Source organism: Palaemon carinicauda, chromosome 4 (genome assembly GCF_036898095.1).
Source record: "Palaemon carinicauda isolate YSFRI2023 chromosome 4, ASM3689809v2, whole genome shotgun sequence".
Taxonomy (NCBI): domain Eukaryota; kingdom Metazoa; phylum Arthropoda; class Malacostraca; order Decapoda; family Palaemonidae; genus Palaemon; species Palaemon carinicauda.
Genome location: NC_090728.1, coordinates 196,631,778 through 196,648,848, shown reverse-complemented (window position 1 = coordinate 196,648,848; position 17,071 = coordinate 196,631,778). Strand labels below are relative to the sequence as shown.

The 17,071-nt window shown below is 42.4% G+C and overlaps 1 protein-coding gene across 2 annotated transcripts in view; it reads right to left on the bottom strand.

Moving 5' to 3' along the window:
• The window catches only part of LOC137640318 (uncharacterized), a 406,862-nt gene that overhangs the window by 142,812 nt on the left and 246,979 nt on the right, over positions 1–17,071 (bottom strand). For both annotated transcript variants that reach the window (XM_068372950.1, XM_068372951.1), the window contains exon 8: positions 10,938–11,082. In XM_068372950.1, coding sequence (XP_068229051.1) covers positions 10,938–11,082 — 145 coding nt within the window. The remainder of the gene's footprint in view (positions 1–10,937; positions 11,083–17,071) is intronic.

The following is a 17,071-nucleotide window of genomic DNA, read 5'->3' as shown; positions in this document are numbered from 1 at the left end:
TCAGAGCTTATTTAAACAATACTGGAACCTTGTACTCAACTTTCCAGAAGAAGGCGAGGCCGAGGGTAGAGACATGGCTAAGATGCAAGTCGATAAGATACGCACAGAGAAAAATCCGTCTAGTAAGGCAAGCTACTAAGCGAAGGATGAGGACGGACGTGATGTCATTTAGCAATGGCGCCCGTTTGTTTACGTCTCGAGTACCAAAAGTAGCCACGGACGAGATTAGCTGTGGAACGGCTCCCCAGCTATTCTCCGCCCCTAAACATCGAAGTGTTAACTCTGTGTGGGGTGCAGATAGCTATGTGGCGCGTTAATACATGCGTCCCCTGTTGATATACGATGTCTTAAAGGGAAACCTTTAGGATACTCGCTCCAGAAGTTAGAATTCTGTGATAAACCTGTGGTTAAATTCTCTGGGAATATCTAGTAGTTATATACCCAAGGAAGCTACCAAAAAGGAACCTTCCATCAGGACGCCATGGCTTGAGCCCAAAAATACTTTCATACATGTCCCCATTGCTCTTGTATTACCTTTTAAGGGGAGACTGACCCCTCCTATACCTTTTAACTCGATACCAATCTCCTAGGAGATTTAAGAGCAATCCCCTTCCCTCTGATTAGCCTAGGCTATTCACAGTTTTCTTTGATGTGAACAGAGTTCTGGCAAAGTTTTACTGATACGTTCCGTTTTCTTTCTCCTAACCACTGAGTCGTATTTGAGTTTAGGACGGGACATCAGAGTATTAGTCTGTGTTAGGCATCTCCCTGTCTTGGTGAAATGATTTCCAAGGTCAGGTTAAGCTGCCCTTTCAGGAGGCTAGACCTCCCTAGGCAATACTTGGGAGTTTTGTATGACAATTCTCCCTTCCCTGGCCTAGCAGACAGTCCTGTGCCAGTAGTCCCTAGACCGAAGAAAGGATTTCTTCATTGCCTAGGGTCTCTGGTACGAGATTCTGCTCTCCTGCGAGTCGGGGTCCTACGGACACCCTCTCCCTTGACTAACCCAACCTGGGGAAATGACTTCCCCTATCTGAGGTTACTTTACGAGAACAGAATCCTCTAAGTTGGGTAGTGCCTTCGGACATTACCTTAACTATAGGACACCTACCCCTCCCCGCTATCCCTTTCGTGTTGAATGATCCAACACCCTCCTGGCCGTCGTTCTACATTGACCCTAGGGTTCTTGTAGGACTGGCCAGAGGCTCCCTATCGGCTGCCGGCTAGGCCGGCTGCCGGCAGGTGTCCTCATATTCTTTAGAGTGTTCATCGGTCCTCCCTTGAACTGCCTTCCATTATCCCTCATGACTGGGATATGGTTGGGTGGAAGCCCGAATTTAATTCCCCCTTCTACTTGAACCCTCATTCTGGATGCAGGCCGGCAAGGCTGAACCCTTGCCTTCCTCCATCCTTTCTTTCTCTTGTACTTTCATACTGGGCCAAAGATATTGGACATTCGGGTACCGACTGCCGGCCGCTGAGTAGCCGGCCGGCAGCCGGCCACCCAATCCTGGTCCTCTGCCGCCGACTGCCTTGGTTCCCCTTGATGGAAGGATCCTCGGCTGCCGGCCGGCAGATCCATGACACCGCCGACAGCCGGCAGAGCCATTGCCGGCCGGCAGAGCCGCCAGCAGCCGTCAGAGCCGCCAGCAGAAGGCAGATACTACTGCCGGCCGGCAGTGCCGCCGCCGCCGGCAAACGGCAGAGCCGCCACCGCCGGCAGACGGCAGAGCCGCCGCCGCCGCCGGCTGGTAGAACTGCCGCCGCCGCCGGCAGCCGGCAGAGCCATTGCAGGCGGCCTATCACACAATGTTATGAAGACAATAATTGCCTTCAATAGCCCAGTATAGGCCGGCATGTGCCAGCCTGCCCGGCAGATGCCAGCAGGCCCAGCAGGTGCCGGAAAGCCTGACAAGTCTGACAACTTGTTGCCAAACAGTCAGTGCTGTAGCCCAAGTTTTTTCCAACCTACAAGGTGCTTCATGGGCAGCCTATTGTGAGACCATCACATATAAGAGAGTGATTCTCTCTTCCTTTAATGGATATGATCCATTATTGTCCTTAATCCCTATTATTGAAACTGGAAGATTGTGTTAAGATACACTAATATCATAGGATATCATCTTCCCCTAAAGATTCTTAAGAATTCTGTTTCAATATTGGAGGAGGTCATAGCAATTGGCTGGACAGGAAACACATGTAGGTGTCTTTCCTACTATAGCTTACCCTATCCAAGCTAATATAATATATTATATATGTTGAAATTTGAGAATTTCACCGAATACTAATAGACTTTTCCTTTCTTTACAGGAGGAGCATCCCGAGTGCGGGAATAGTTTTTGCCGGGTCCGCAGTAAGAACTTCTGCGGCCACGACATGTGCAGGGCCCATGCTCGCTGCGCTGTCACGAAGGGGGCTCTCAAATATTGGGACCCGTAGGTATGTACTGTTTATACTAACCTGGTAACCGAGGCTTTTGATGACCAAAAGTCGACTGAGTCAAGGGACGCAGCAAGGGAGAAGCTGCGTAAATGGGTTAGGGATTTTCAGAAGAATACCTCTGGCCCATACCTTCCTAATGAAAGGATGAGAGCATGTCTCTTCCCTAAGGCATCTTCGGATGCGGTCATTCCCCCGGCTAAACCTGAGATTCCCCTTGTTCAGATTCCGGTAGAATCTGAAGTTTCGGATGCCTTGGAGAACATCCAACTTGAGGACAACATATCAGTTCTCTTAGAGGAGACGGAGAACAATCTCCTAGTGGAGGAGCTGGATCAGGTGGATGATGTTCCACCCGAACCACTACCGGAGAAAGCCGATACGATTTCGGTGTCATCGGCCATAGGAAATGAGCCGGTGCCTTCTACTTCCTCCACTGCGCCCCAACTGGATTCGATTACGAGTAATTTTCACTCGTTGCTGTCCATGGTGCAAGACATGCAACAGAAATCGACCGAGAAGGAGGCCTCTTTTCGGACCGAAATCCATCAACTGGTTGCGGCACGTTTAGCTCCGAAGAAGCTGAACGTTAAGGATCTCCCTGCCTTCTCTGACGTTAACCCTTGGAGGTACGCAGAGCACATGCCCATGTCGGGCAGGAAGATCTTCCTCTCAGATAAACTGGGTACTGTCCAAGTAGAGGATATTGAATTCTGGCCAAGCAAAGGGTCCTACCCGGACTGCTACGTCCGTCTCAGGACGGAACCAGCGTCCAAAGAGGAGACAGAGCCCAAGGAAACGATTGTTCTTGAACTCTCTAAGGCTCAAGCCTTATTGAACACCACCTTAAAGGAGAGGGCCTTCACTAGCTCTAAGGTGCCGGCTCTCAGCAAGAAGCACCCGTCCTTCATTGCTGATCCTCAACGTGCCTTCCCCTTTATGGATAAAGGGCTCAAGGCAGCCTTAAAGGCAATCGAGGCAGGAAAACCGTGCCCTACACTCGAAGAGTATAGACCCTTCTCCCTAGCCTTTCCATCAGATGATGCGGACTGGAAGGATGTTCACAACACCTTCACAGTCGGAAAGCTGGCGGCAGATATTGCCGGACGACAGTTCGCCGAAGACCCCCCCAAGCTGTCGGACTTTCTCCTGCATAGAGAGAAGGAGACAAAAGAACGCTTAGCTGCTTCCTTGTCTCTACAGACTGGCCTGGAGACAATGGCAAGCATCCCAGATAAACCAGACATGTACATGGTCTTCGCCAAAGCCTATCTGGCGACGGTGACTAAAGACTTGTACAACTTTATTAAAGCCAGAAGGGCTTGTAGAGAATTCGTGTTCGCCTCGGCTGCGGTGAGGCACGAACCCAGGAAGCTGATAGCTTCCAACATCTGGGGAAAAGACCTCTTCCCAAGTGAAGTGGTCAAAGAGGTCGTAGACAAAGCCGCCACTGAAAACAAGAACCTCCTTTCCAAGTGGGGCTTGTCCACCAAGAGGAAATCTTCAGCTGATGAGGGTCCCAAGCCGAAGAATAAATCAAAGCGACCTAGAGTGCCCTCTCGGCCTAAGCAGCAACAGCAGCTTCCCGTGGCCACGGTGCCCCAGACGGTGGCACAACCGCCCACCACCTTTCAACTGGTGCCCCAAACCCTGGCGACTCAGTCACCGGTGTTCACCCCAGTGTTTGAAAGGCAGTCTACGACCTTTCGTCCGAAGTCTCGAGGATCCTTTCGAGGCTCCTCCAGACGCCCTTCCAGAGGTAGAGGTAACAGGGGTGGACGTGGCCAAGGAGGTAAATCCTCCTCCCAGCACTCAAAGAGAGATGCTACCGGTAGGAGGGAGACTCTTCTACTTCCGGGATCGTTGGACCTTCGATCCCTGGGCCCACAGCCTAATCAAGAACGGACTAAGGGGGAGTTGGAGCTCAACTCTACCAACCTTCCCTCAATTCTTCCAACACTCAACCCCCATATTGGAAGAATATGTTCAGGATCTCTTGAACAAAAGAGTTATACGGAAGGCGAAGTCCGTCAGATTCCAAGGAAGGCTATTTTGTGTTTCGAAGAAGGACTCAGAAAAGCTCAGAGTAATTCTGGACTTGTCACCACTCAACAAGTTCATAGTGAACTACAAGTTCAAAATGCTGACGCTTCAACACATCAGGACCCTGTTGCCCAAACGGGCATACACAGTCTCAATAGACATGACGGATGCGTACTGGCACGTTCCGATCAGCCATCAAGTTTCCCCCTACATGGGATTCAAACTACAAAGAAGACAGTACGTCTTCAGGGCCATGCCCTTTGGACTAAACATAGCTCCAAGGGTATTCACCAAGCTTGCGAATGCAGTCATTCATCAACTACGCCTAAAAGGAATCCAGGTGGTAGCCTACCTGGACGACTGGCTGGTGTGGGCAGCATCTGAAGAAGAATGCAGGCAAGCCTCCATGGAAGTGATCCAGTTCCTGGAACACTTAGGATTCAAGATCAATCGGGAAAAATCCCGACTGTCTCCAGCTCAGAAGTTTCAGTGGCTGGGCGTCCACTGGAACTTGCAGTCGCACTGCCTTTCCATTCCATCACAGAAACAGAAAGAGATAGCGGGATCTGTCAGAAGCCTTCTTCGATCCGCAAGGATATCAAGAAGGCAACAGGAGAGAGTGTTGGGGTCTCTCCAGTTTGCCTCAGTGACAGATCCAGTATTGAGAGCACAATTAAAAGATGCATCAGGAGTCTGGAGAAAATACGCATCCAACGCTCGAAGAGATCTAAAAAGACCGACACCAAATCGTCTGCGATCCCTACTCAAGCCATGGTCGGAGGCCAAGAACCTAAAGAACAAGGTTCTCTTACAACCACCTCCACCGTCAGTCACCATTCACACGGATGCCTCAAAAGAATGGGGGGGGAGAGGTAACTCTCACCATCGGAAAGTCCAAGGAACCTGGTCTCCCCTATTCAAAACCTTCCACATAAACTTCCTGGAAGCCATGGCAGTTTTTCTTTCCCTAAAGAAACTGAAACTCCGCTGCTCAATCCACATTCGTCTGGTTCTAGACAGCAAAGTCATAATGAGATGCCTAAATCGACAGGGCTCGAGATCGCCTCACATAAATCAAGTGATACTAGCCATCCTCCGCTTAGCGGAGTAGAAGAGATGGCATTTGTCAGCAGTCCACCTTTCAGGGTTCCGCAATGTGACAGCGGACGCTCTATCCAGAACCAAACCGATAGAGTCAGAATGGTCCCTAGATGCAAGATCGTTCTCCTTCATCTTACGCAAAGTCCCGGGACTGCAGATAGACCTCTTTGCAACGAGCCACAACAAGAAGCTACCCCGGTATGTAGCCCCGTACGAGGATCCTCTAGCGGAAGCGATGATACAATGTCCATAGATTGGAACAGATGGTCCAAGATCTACCTATTCCCTCCAACCAACGTCCTGCTGAAAGTCCTCGACAAGCTGAGATCCTTTCAGGGGACGGCAGCAATAGTGGCCCACAAGTGGCCCAACAGCGTTTGGTTCCCCCTGCTAACGGAACTACGCCTGAAACTGATCCCGTTGCCGGACCCAGTTCTGACTCAGCAAGTGCAGAAATTGACTGTCTCAGCTTCATCAGTGAAAACCCAGAACCTTCATCTCATGATTTTCTCGCCTTAGCGGTCAAGAAACGGTTTGGGATTTCTAGGGACAGTATCAACTTCCTAGAAGAGTACAACTCAAAGTCAACAAGAAGACAGTATGAGTCTTCCTGGAAAAAATGGGTGGCCTTTGTCAAGGCGAAGAAACCTAAGGAGATTTCTACGGACTTCTGTTTGTCCTTCTTCATCCATCTTCATGAACAAGGTTTAGCAGCCAATACGATTACTACATGTAAATCCGCCCTGGCCAGACCAATACTTTATGCCTTCCAGGTAGACTTTTCCAACGAAATCTTAAACAAGATCTCTAAAGCCTGCGCTAAACTTCGGCCCGCAGCTCCTCCTAAGCCCATTTCATGGTATTTGGACAAAGTTCTTCATTTAGCATCAACCCTAAATAATGAGGATTGCTCGCTGAAAGACTTGACTCAAAAGGTGATATTCTTGTTTGCACTAGCCTCGGGAGCTAGAGTTAGCGAAATAGTGGCCCTCTCGAGGGATGATGGCCACATTCAGTTCACAGATAATGGAGAACTGAACCTCTTTCCGGACCCAACGTTTCTCGGCAAGAACGAGCTACCCACTAAACAGTGGGGTCCCTGGAGAATCTGCCCTTTGAAGGAAGAAGCATCCCTCTGCCCAGTGGAATGCCTAAAGGTCTATCTTCGTAGAACTTCAGACTTTAAGGGAGGTCAGCTTTTCAGGGGAGAGACTTCTGGTTCAACGTTATCCTTGAAACAGATTAGGGCGAAAATCACCTACTTCATTCGCAGAGCGGATACAGACAGTACACCCGCAGGTCATGATCCGAGGAAAGTTTCCTCGTCTCTGAATTTCTTCCAAACAATGTCGTTTGAAAGTCTCCGTGCTTATACTGGATGGAAGTCCTTGAGGGTCTTCTTCAAGCACTACGCGAAGCAATTACAAGAAATTAAGTTTCATGTGGTGGTGGCGGGCAGTGTGATAAAACCCGCTGCTTGATTACTGCGAAGAAAAGTGCACTATTAGGGACTTATAGTGAAGGGTGTACACGATAGACTCGTAAGACATATCGTGTTGAGTTTTGTGTTTAAGTGATAACACTATAGACTGTTCTCCCTATACAGGTGACATTAAGCATAATAAACTGACACAAGTGCCAGGCATTCTTATATGCACAGTGTTTTAGTAACAACAGATTATAGAACGAAACTGCATGTTTCCCTTGAGTGGCTAATGTTTTCCTTTTCAGGCAAACCCCTTTTTTATTCTGTTATTACTGGTTATGCTCGTATGTAGAATTATTCAACATACATTGTAATTGTTTACAACCATGATTTCTATTTTTGTAATAAACAATAGAACGAATATTTGCGTCTCCTTCGCCCCAAATATTTATTCAAATAGTCATTTAAACAATTCTTTAAATGCATAAGTCAGAGCATCCTTGACTCTTTTGATAATTAAATCAATACTAGAACTAAGATTCATGGTGTTCCAGGCAAACAGGTAAGACCTTGTTGTACTAGACTGTTCATTTTACTGTTTAAAGTGTTCCTACACATATATAAACCTGTCCGTCTCTTCACAGACCCGGGAGCTACAGTAATCTGCCCAAGCCATTTCCATCCTAGTACAGACTATGCTTTACGTATATGTTGACACTAATATACAAACTGTTTGCTAGATTGTTCCATGAACTCACAATCCTCAGGTTTTTTCCTCGAGTCTACCCAGACTCTTCCCTGTAGGGGGCAGAAAGCATTGACATATTTTATGATCAGCTGATTGATGTATAACGGTAACATCAAGTGTGTCTAGGTCTAAAGACCGAAGAGGAAAGATTCAGCTCGAGATGAACGGCACTATTGAAAATCCAAAGATACATTAATGCTCTGGTACACTTCCATCACAACGACATGGCCTGAGCCCAAAAAACGGATTTTGAGCGTAGAGAAAAATCTATTTTTGGGTGAGGTAGCCATATCGTCCTGATGGACCCACCCTCTTTTGGGACAAAAGGATAATGAATCCCTCCCTATAGTAATGTATCTGCATCACCTACAAAGCTACAAAGAATGACGGTGGCGCCTCGGGTGGCAGACAGGCGCACTATTTGCGGTACAGTAGTGACTCGTCGAGAGCGATGTCTCTGGAACGACTCACCCTATTCTTGCCTCTCTTTCCCCTCGTAGAGAAAGCTCTGTATGGGGTGTAGATAGCCATGAGACGTGTCAAGAATACGTCCTCTGATATTACGCGATATCCCTTCGTAAAATTTTAAGGGATATTCGCTCCAGGAGTTAGAATTCTGGATACCTTCGATAAATTCTCTGGGATATATCACTGTAGTCAAATATACCTAGGAAGCTACCTTTGAAGGAACTTCCATCAGGACGACATGGCTACCTCACCCAAAAATCGATTTTTCGCTACGCTCAAAATCCGTTATATATATATATATATATATATATATATATATATATATATATATATATATATATATATATATATATACACATATATATATATATGAGAGAGAGAGAGAGAGAGAGAGAGAGAGAGAGAGAGAGAGAGAGAGGTGATTAATATATAGTGAGTCTGGGTTGTTTATCCCTTTTGATAATAATGTCAACCAATTTATTACAAATATTGTTCTTACCCATAGACTCCCATAATGATAAGCATTGGCTTATGATGACTTGTCTACTATACAGAACGGAAAATGATTACAAAAATAAATCTGTGGTTATAAAAGTTGGTTAACTCTTCATTTCCTTCTGTGGTTGTGTAGCGGGGTTTCCCATCTCCGAGAATGTCTTTTCAACCTTTCTTCACTGTATTGTTTTATCCATATATACACAGATGTTTCGTCTATTGGTTGTCTTTATTTTCGAAAATCTGATGAAATAACACTCAACTAGAGTTATAATTTCCAGTCGCGGTTCGGTAGCTCCAGTCATTTGTGATAGATTACTAGGCTAGTAGACGTACTTTGTGAGACTAAGAGTGTATCACCGCGACAACTGCCACTGTGCCAGTTGGTTTCTCGTTAGACTCTGCCCAGAACTACAGTACATATCCTACACGTTCTTTACGTTAAATACATTACTATGGGAGCTAAAAAGTCACACTCATTAAATCCTTATTTTTTATTTTTTATCATAAATAGTGATTATTGGATTAATTTTTCCATAATGAATTCGCTGATATTTTGATAAAAAATATAGCATTAATTCTCTAAAATCATGCTTAATGTACTGTATCTTATATTGAGCGAAGATTCAAAATGCTTCATCCCGGGAACCTAGTCTCATTAGAAATGTGAAGAATGTAAGAGTTGCCAGTATGTGACTGTCGAACGAAAATCACTGAATTCAGGAATCACGAGTTTTGCTATATACTATACCTGGTATAGTGCTTTTCTACCTCATTTTTGAAAGCTTCATGTGCCTAAAGCTCAAAATTATAGTGATATTTACTTAGTACTATTTAATCTCATAGCCTGGTCTCTTTATTACATTTCAACTTGCACATATTTGCCATTTATAACCATTAAACACCTTGTGGGGGTTTGGAATACAGTACCTGAACTGTATTAGTTTTACTCATTTCCTACTCTGGAATTACCCTACAGACAATCATGAAGTTTAGATCAGGTTGCATTCTCCACCTCCACTTAATCTTTTGAGAATTCTGAAACTCAAAAGAAAAAAGAAAAGAAAAAAAACACTAAAATGTGATGGAACAAAATTCTTATCAGTCTCAGAAATCAGGAAGGCCTCATCTCTAGGCCCCACAAAGTTAAAACTCTTATCCCTTATGCCATAGTCACAGCAGATCAGATCCAGATAGCCCTTCAATCAGATTCAGATTGGCTTGACAAAAAATTATCCACAAATGCTTGTTATATGAAAGAGGTTCACTACCTGGGATAACTGTTCCTAACATGAGAAAAAAATATATTTCAAAACTTTCAATCCTTTATCTGTGAAGCCATATCAAAGCCATATCTTCACAAAGAAATCCCCTGTCTGATTAAGAAATTTGAACCCTATAGCAGCCTCTCTCTCCACTAGCAGTGGAAATATCATAATAACTAAAGCTTTTGTTGCATAAGAGAAGCTCAAATATAACATTCTGTCCAGATTATGCTGGCTTTTAAACATTTCATGTTCACTCTGCCATCAACTTCATTCCTTTTATGTCCTAGAACCTAAATGAATCTATCAATTCGTACTCTCATTCTCTTCCATCAACAATAAAGATAGGAATTGCCTTATGCCATACAAGTATATTTCAGCAACCATCCTTAAAATTACTAATTGCTCATTCAATTGTAACTCCATTATATTATTAATTGTGTCCCATTTCCCGTTAAAGTCTCCTATTACACTTCGGTTTTCTTTCAAAACTAATTCTATGTAGTTTTCTGCAGAGATTAAAGTACTTTTATTTATAAAGTATCTCCAAATGGGGTCCCCACACAAGTAAGTCCTCCTACCATAAGATAGTGTTTTGAGAAAATTAAGTTCCAAGCTGATTTAAAAAAAAAAAAGAAAAAAAAAACGTAAGACTCGTTAAACAGGCAGAATTTGGATCTCCTCGGAAAGGTTGAAATTCTACATTTTCCCTAGGACACCAGGAAAAAAATCTATATTCGTCAAAACATGGTAGAATCTATAGACAAAAATATGTTAAGTAAAAAGTCTTGGAGTAAATATTTCACCATGCAAACCAACATGTATTCCAAGCCCAGAAAATATTGTCTCTAGACTTCAAAATACTGTTTGAAATACTTTTGATATGATTAAAAAGAAATGTCTAAACTAAGTTATAATAAAAGCAGCCAAATAAAAACCACCTTAGCTTTACCTGAACAGAAGTAATAGATCCTTTCTTTGTTGTGGTAATCCTTTCCTGCATACTACCCATGTCAGTTGCCAATGTTGGTTGGTAACCCACAGCCGATGGAATACGTCCCAACAGTGCAGAAACCTCGGACCCAGCTTGTGTAAACCTGCCAAGGAAAATATCTTATTAAACCCCAACACTGCTGTGTTACTCTCTAAAACCACAAAAAGAGAGCTTTTAAACTAAGTAAGACTAGCTAGTTTCATTAACTTAAAATTCTTTGCTAATAAAAAAATTGTATCAGCAAAATAGGATAAAAGATCAAATTACAGTATTAAAATATGATAGTAAAACTGGAGTAAGTTCTATGGGAAAAGGAAGATTAAGTTTTATGTAAGAACCAGGAATAGAAATCCTACTTTAACCCCTATCACGATTCACATAAAAGCAGGATTGTTACACATCAACTTGGGAAACAAACAAGATTTTCAAAATATTATGCAGTTTCTAAACGATGACAAAAACAGTTTAAACAATTAAGTACATACTGTATATATCAAAATGTATTTGTTATATCAGTGTACAGTATAACTTTGCCATCTGCTAAGATTAAAGTATGACAGAATGTTAAGTCTAGAGGAATTGAGATCGCTCAAAAATTTAAACATGTAAAACTCAGGAAGAAGAAAGTATCGAATTGGAATTTCTCTAGTGCCCTACGTAGCCTTTCAAGGACACTAAATCATAATTTATTAATTTTACTTAATGTGCACTGTGTTAATAGTACATGTACAGTACTTCCAAATGAACATCTGAAACATTTTCTTTCAAATCACAGTTTTAAAGTAAACGATAAATTATTACACATGGCACTGTAAACTACCAGATGATTAATAAGAAGAATTTAAAAAATAGTACTGTAGTAAAAAAAAAAGAATTTACTTATTTGCACAAACTTGTTATGCCTTTCAACTGGAATGCATACATGTAATGATAAAGGTACTTCTTTTATTTGTCATCGATTCGGCAACATTTCATCATCAGATAAGAGTGGAAATCATACGATACCTCCTAAATTCCTTATCACCTAAATTTTGAAATCTTTGGTGACCAATTTTCTCAAACAAATTGTTTACTCCCCTCCACTTCTCAAATAAAACGTAACCAACAAACAAGGATACAAATAGTCATAAGTGAAAATCACGTTTAATCGACTGAATTTGGCTTATTTGTAAGGAACCACTCTCATTAGTTCTGGTAATCAGTTGATAATGGAAGAATAGAAACAAAGTATGATGAGTAAAGTTGGAAAAGGTACAAAAGATTGAACCACTGCACAAAAGAACAGATCTGAAAATGTTGATGGATGGAAGGAAGGAAACAGATAAGAGAAAAAAACCAAGAGAAGAGAGACAAACACTACACTCTATCAGAATTAACTGTAGTGGTCAGATAAACTGTAAAGAGTTTCCAGAAAGGAAAGGCAAAAAGTCAATAGAGCTCTGTGCTAGCTGTTCAATGACTTAAGAGATCAAAAGGTTATAACAACAAGATTACTTCGTATCCCATATAAAGGATAACCAATCATCAAAAAGATAGTAAAGATTATCACTCTTAATTTGAATCTTGATGTAGTTAATTCCTCAATTAGGTTTTTCTCCCCCGAAGGATTGTGATCAAATCAATATAAGATGAAATAGTATTTTTGAAAATGAAAAAGTACCCAAGCCAGAGAGTACAATAAATAAGTTAAAATACAATGCAGAATGGGTTCTCTGTTGTCCCTAAAAGCAAAATACCAAGTAGACCGTACAAAGTCAAAATGAGATATATGGGAATGTTTCATTATAAAAGTTCTGTACTGTAGTAGCACCCTGAGGAGTGGAACTGTCATCTGAAGAATTTGTTGGTAACCAAGTCAAAGAAAACACATCAACTCTCACATTAGTAGAGATGTGGGAAGTGGGAACTACAAAAAAAGTAAATCAACTTTTATAGATAGAGGACATTTTATAATACAAAAGAATATCAGAATCTGGAGTCAAATTGTACACAAATGCTATTACTTAAAACAAGGTTGGAATAACAAACTTCCTTGCATAACGATACACTTGTACAATATAACCAAATGGCAGGAGAGGTAAAATGTTTAACAAAGAAGGATAGATTTTCCTCAACGATGCTGATAATTCAAAGATTTATACAGAATTCCATTCACTATTTTATAAGGAAATCTTCCCAGGGTAGATTATACAGTAGTAAACTCTTATATAAACTTTCAAAATGTGCAATATCTCTTTCCAACTATCGAAAGACACAAAAAGGTTGACAAGTCAACACAAGGAATTCTCAGATTACCATAAAAGCCTTGCCTGAAAAGAGAAGGGAAAAGAGCTAAAAAAAAATGGAATTGATATTTAAGTGCCAGAGCAGGGGTTCGTAACCAGTGGGTCGCGACCCGGTGGGGGGTCACGAAGCCTTAGCAAGGGGGTCGCTAGAAAGACTCTCACTGCCTCTCTGCAAAAAGTGCTTGATTCTGTAATCAAATTTGTGAATTATGTAAAAACTACAGCACTCAGCACTCAGCTATTTAAAGAACTGTGCAAAGACATCAATACTGACCACGAAGTTCCTTTCTACATAGCAGTATGTTAGTTACCAAAAAAAAAAAACCGCAGTCAACCATGCCTTTGAGATGAAAGATGAAATAAAACTATTCCTAGAAGTTCAAGAAAAAAAGAGATCTTGTGGCTCACTTTGTAGATGAAGCATGGATTAAAAGGGTTGCATATAGTACTGACATTTTTGACAAAATGAAAAGGTTAAATTTGAAGCTTAAAGGAAGGGAAACAAATACTCTACTTTTTCAAGAGAGTCTCCAGGCCTTTGTTTCCAAACTGGAATACTGGGTCGGAAAACCAATCTTGAAATATTATAAAGTATTTAATATTGCAAGGTTTATTAGCGTCTTCTTGTGAATTAATGTTTTATCAATACTGTAATTTAGTTTGCTCATGAACAATTACAGATTTCTTAAATATTATTTTAGGTTTGATAGCTATGAGAAACTATGTATGTTAATAATATTGCAAGAATAATTATCCTATTGTTGTGAGTTAAAATTTGGCCAATGCTGTTATTTAGTTTACCAATAAGAAATCAAAAAGTTATTGAATTTCTTAAAAATGCAATTTCCATCTCTCTCGTTAACAAAGAAGTAAAATGAAAAATTATGCTAATGATAATCAGGGTAAAACATACAACGTTTTTCACAATTATCAAATTAAAAAAAAAAATTTAGTAACGTGTAATTATTTATTGGCAAACTAAATTGCACCATTGATCTAATCTAATTTACAAAAAGAGCATAGTCATTCTTGCAATATCCTAAATATACTGTATATATATATATATATATATATATATATATATATATATATATATATATATATATATATATATATATATATATATAAAACGGATTTTGAGCGAAGTGAAAAATCTATTTTTGAGTGAGATGGCCATGTCGTCCTGATGGAAGGTTCCTTCAGTAGCTTCCTTTGGATATATATAACTACTAAAATATTCCCAGAGAATTAAACTAAAGGTTTTCACAGAATTCTAACTTCTGGAGCGAGTACTCTAAGGGTTATCCCTTTAGAATATCGTATATCAACAGGGGATGCATGCATTAACATGTCACATGGCCATCTACACCCCACCTAGCGTTTACGCTTCAAGGGGGGAATGTGGCGAGGGAATGTGGCGAAGTAACTTAGGTGCCGTTCCAAAGTTACTCTCCCTTCGTCACTGTTACGATACTCGCAACGTAAACAAACCGGCGCCATACTTGAGTGACGTCACGTCCGCCCTCTTCATTCCGTTCTAGCTTACTACCAGCCCCGGCGTCAATGACCTTAGATCCTTAGATGTCAGGATGCCTGAAAACTTTAAATCAATCAATCAATCAATTACTACCACCCTCCGCGATACGATACAGCAGGGAGGGGCCTAGCAGGCTGAACTGGAACAGTTTGGCGGGTCCATCAGGACGACATGGCCATCTCACCCAAAAATAGATTTTTCGCTTTGCTCAAAATCCATTTTTTGAGCTCAAGCCATGTCGTCCTGATGGAAGTGTACTAGAGAATTAATGTATCGTGGATTTGTTCCCAATTCAAGTGCCTGGTACTCCGAATGAACGTTTCATGGTCTGGTGACCAAAGAGACCGTGACATCTCCGTTAAATGTCACTACCAGAGGCATTACAATGACCTGGCGTCCCGCCCCCTGGCGAGGAAGGTCCTCGTAGGACAAGAAGAACATCTCGAAGTAATCCGACGAAGAAAGACTCACCTGGATAAGAAATCGTGCCGGTCTCAAGACAGATCAGAAGGGTAAATATTTGTGTAGAAACAAATTTATACCATTAGGTGAGTACATAAGAGATAGTAGGTATACTAATCATAATTACTCTAGAATAGGTTCAGTAAAACGCAAACAGCAATATATTTTCATATAAAAATAGGAGCGAAAGAGACGCATGTTGTAAATAAAATAAATATTTTATTTGAAATTTGCATGGAAATATGAAAATTTGTGTACAATAATAAAATACAATAATAGACATAGATATGGTAAAATCTGAAAGGGAAACACTCTTTTCTGTAATCACTAGTTCCCAAGGAACGCCAGTCTTTTAAATCAAAATACACTTCATGTCCGAGAACATGTGGCACATGTGTACGAATCTATGTCGTTTCACCTTGGTAAAGGACAGTCCATTAGTGACACTAAGTGTCCCTTGAAATCACTATGTATCGCACTAGGGTCAACACAGGCACCCGTTTGAGTTAAAGTCCCGAAAAAGTCACTGTCCTACGCAGCACTAAACAGTAGTTTTCATCACGCTACCTGCTGCCACCACGAATCGCTTGACTTCTTGCACCTGCTTCGAATAGTGTTTGAAAAACACTCTAGGGGACTTCCAGCCTGTGAAGGATCGGAGGCTATCGAAGTCCATTCCTTGGAAGAAATTTAGGGAAAAGGCGACTTTCCTGGGATCGTGACCTGCGGGTGTACTGTCAGGATCCGCTCTGCGAATGAAGTAGGTGATTTTCGCTCTAAGTTGTTTTAGTGACAGGTCGCTGCCCGACGTTTCTCCTTTGAAAAGCTGTCCTTCACCAAAGTCAGAAGTTCTTCGAAGATAGACCTTAAGACTCTCCACTGGGCATAGAGAGACATCTTCCTTCAGGGGGCAGATTCTCCAAGGGCCCCATCTTTTGGTGGGAAGTTCATTTTTAGCGAGAAACGTTGGGGAGTAGCGGGAGCCGGAAACTGGCGTTTTTGTTGATGCTGTTGGGGTCTTGGTTTGGAGGATTTGGAGGATTTCCTCTTAGGCTGAGGGCCATCGTCCTGGGAGGATTTCCTCTTTCGTGACATGCCCCATTTGTTGAGAAAGTTCCGATTCTCAGAGGCGGCTTTGTCGACGATCTCTTTCACCAGAGCAGAGGGAAAGAGATGCTTACCCCAGATGTTGGAGGAGATAAGTTTCCGGGGTTCGTATTCCACTGCCGCGTTGGCAAACACGAACTCTCTGTAGGTTCTTCTGGACCTGATGAAGCTGTACAGGTCCTTCATCACAGTCACTAGGTGGGTTTTAGCAAGAACCATATAGAGGTCTGGGACTCTAACGTCCCCAGCCATGACCTCGAGCTGAATCTGGAGAGACAGGGAGGGGGCCAGTCTCTCCTTGGTCTCTTGCTCCCGACGAAGAAGGTGGTCATTCAATTTCAGGAGGTCCTCGTTGAACTGACGTCCAGTTACGTCAGGGTCCAGCTTCCCAACCGTGAAGGTGAACTGGATATCTTTCCAGAACTTGTCGTCGGGGGGAAGGGCGAGGGAGAGGGGCCTACACTCCTCCAGGGAAGGACAGGGTTTTCCTTCCTCCACCGCCTTCATGACCGCATGAAAGGCTTTTTCCACAAAGGGGAAGGATGCGGAAGGGGGAGCAAGAAAGGACGGGTGCTTCTTGCTCAGAGCCGGTATTTTCGAGTTAGTAAAACCGCGGCTCTTCAGGCAATCTGCCAGTAAAGCTTGGGCCTTTGAGTGATCGAAAACGATCACCTCTTTGGGCTCAGTCTCCTCCTTGGAGG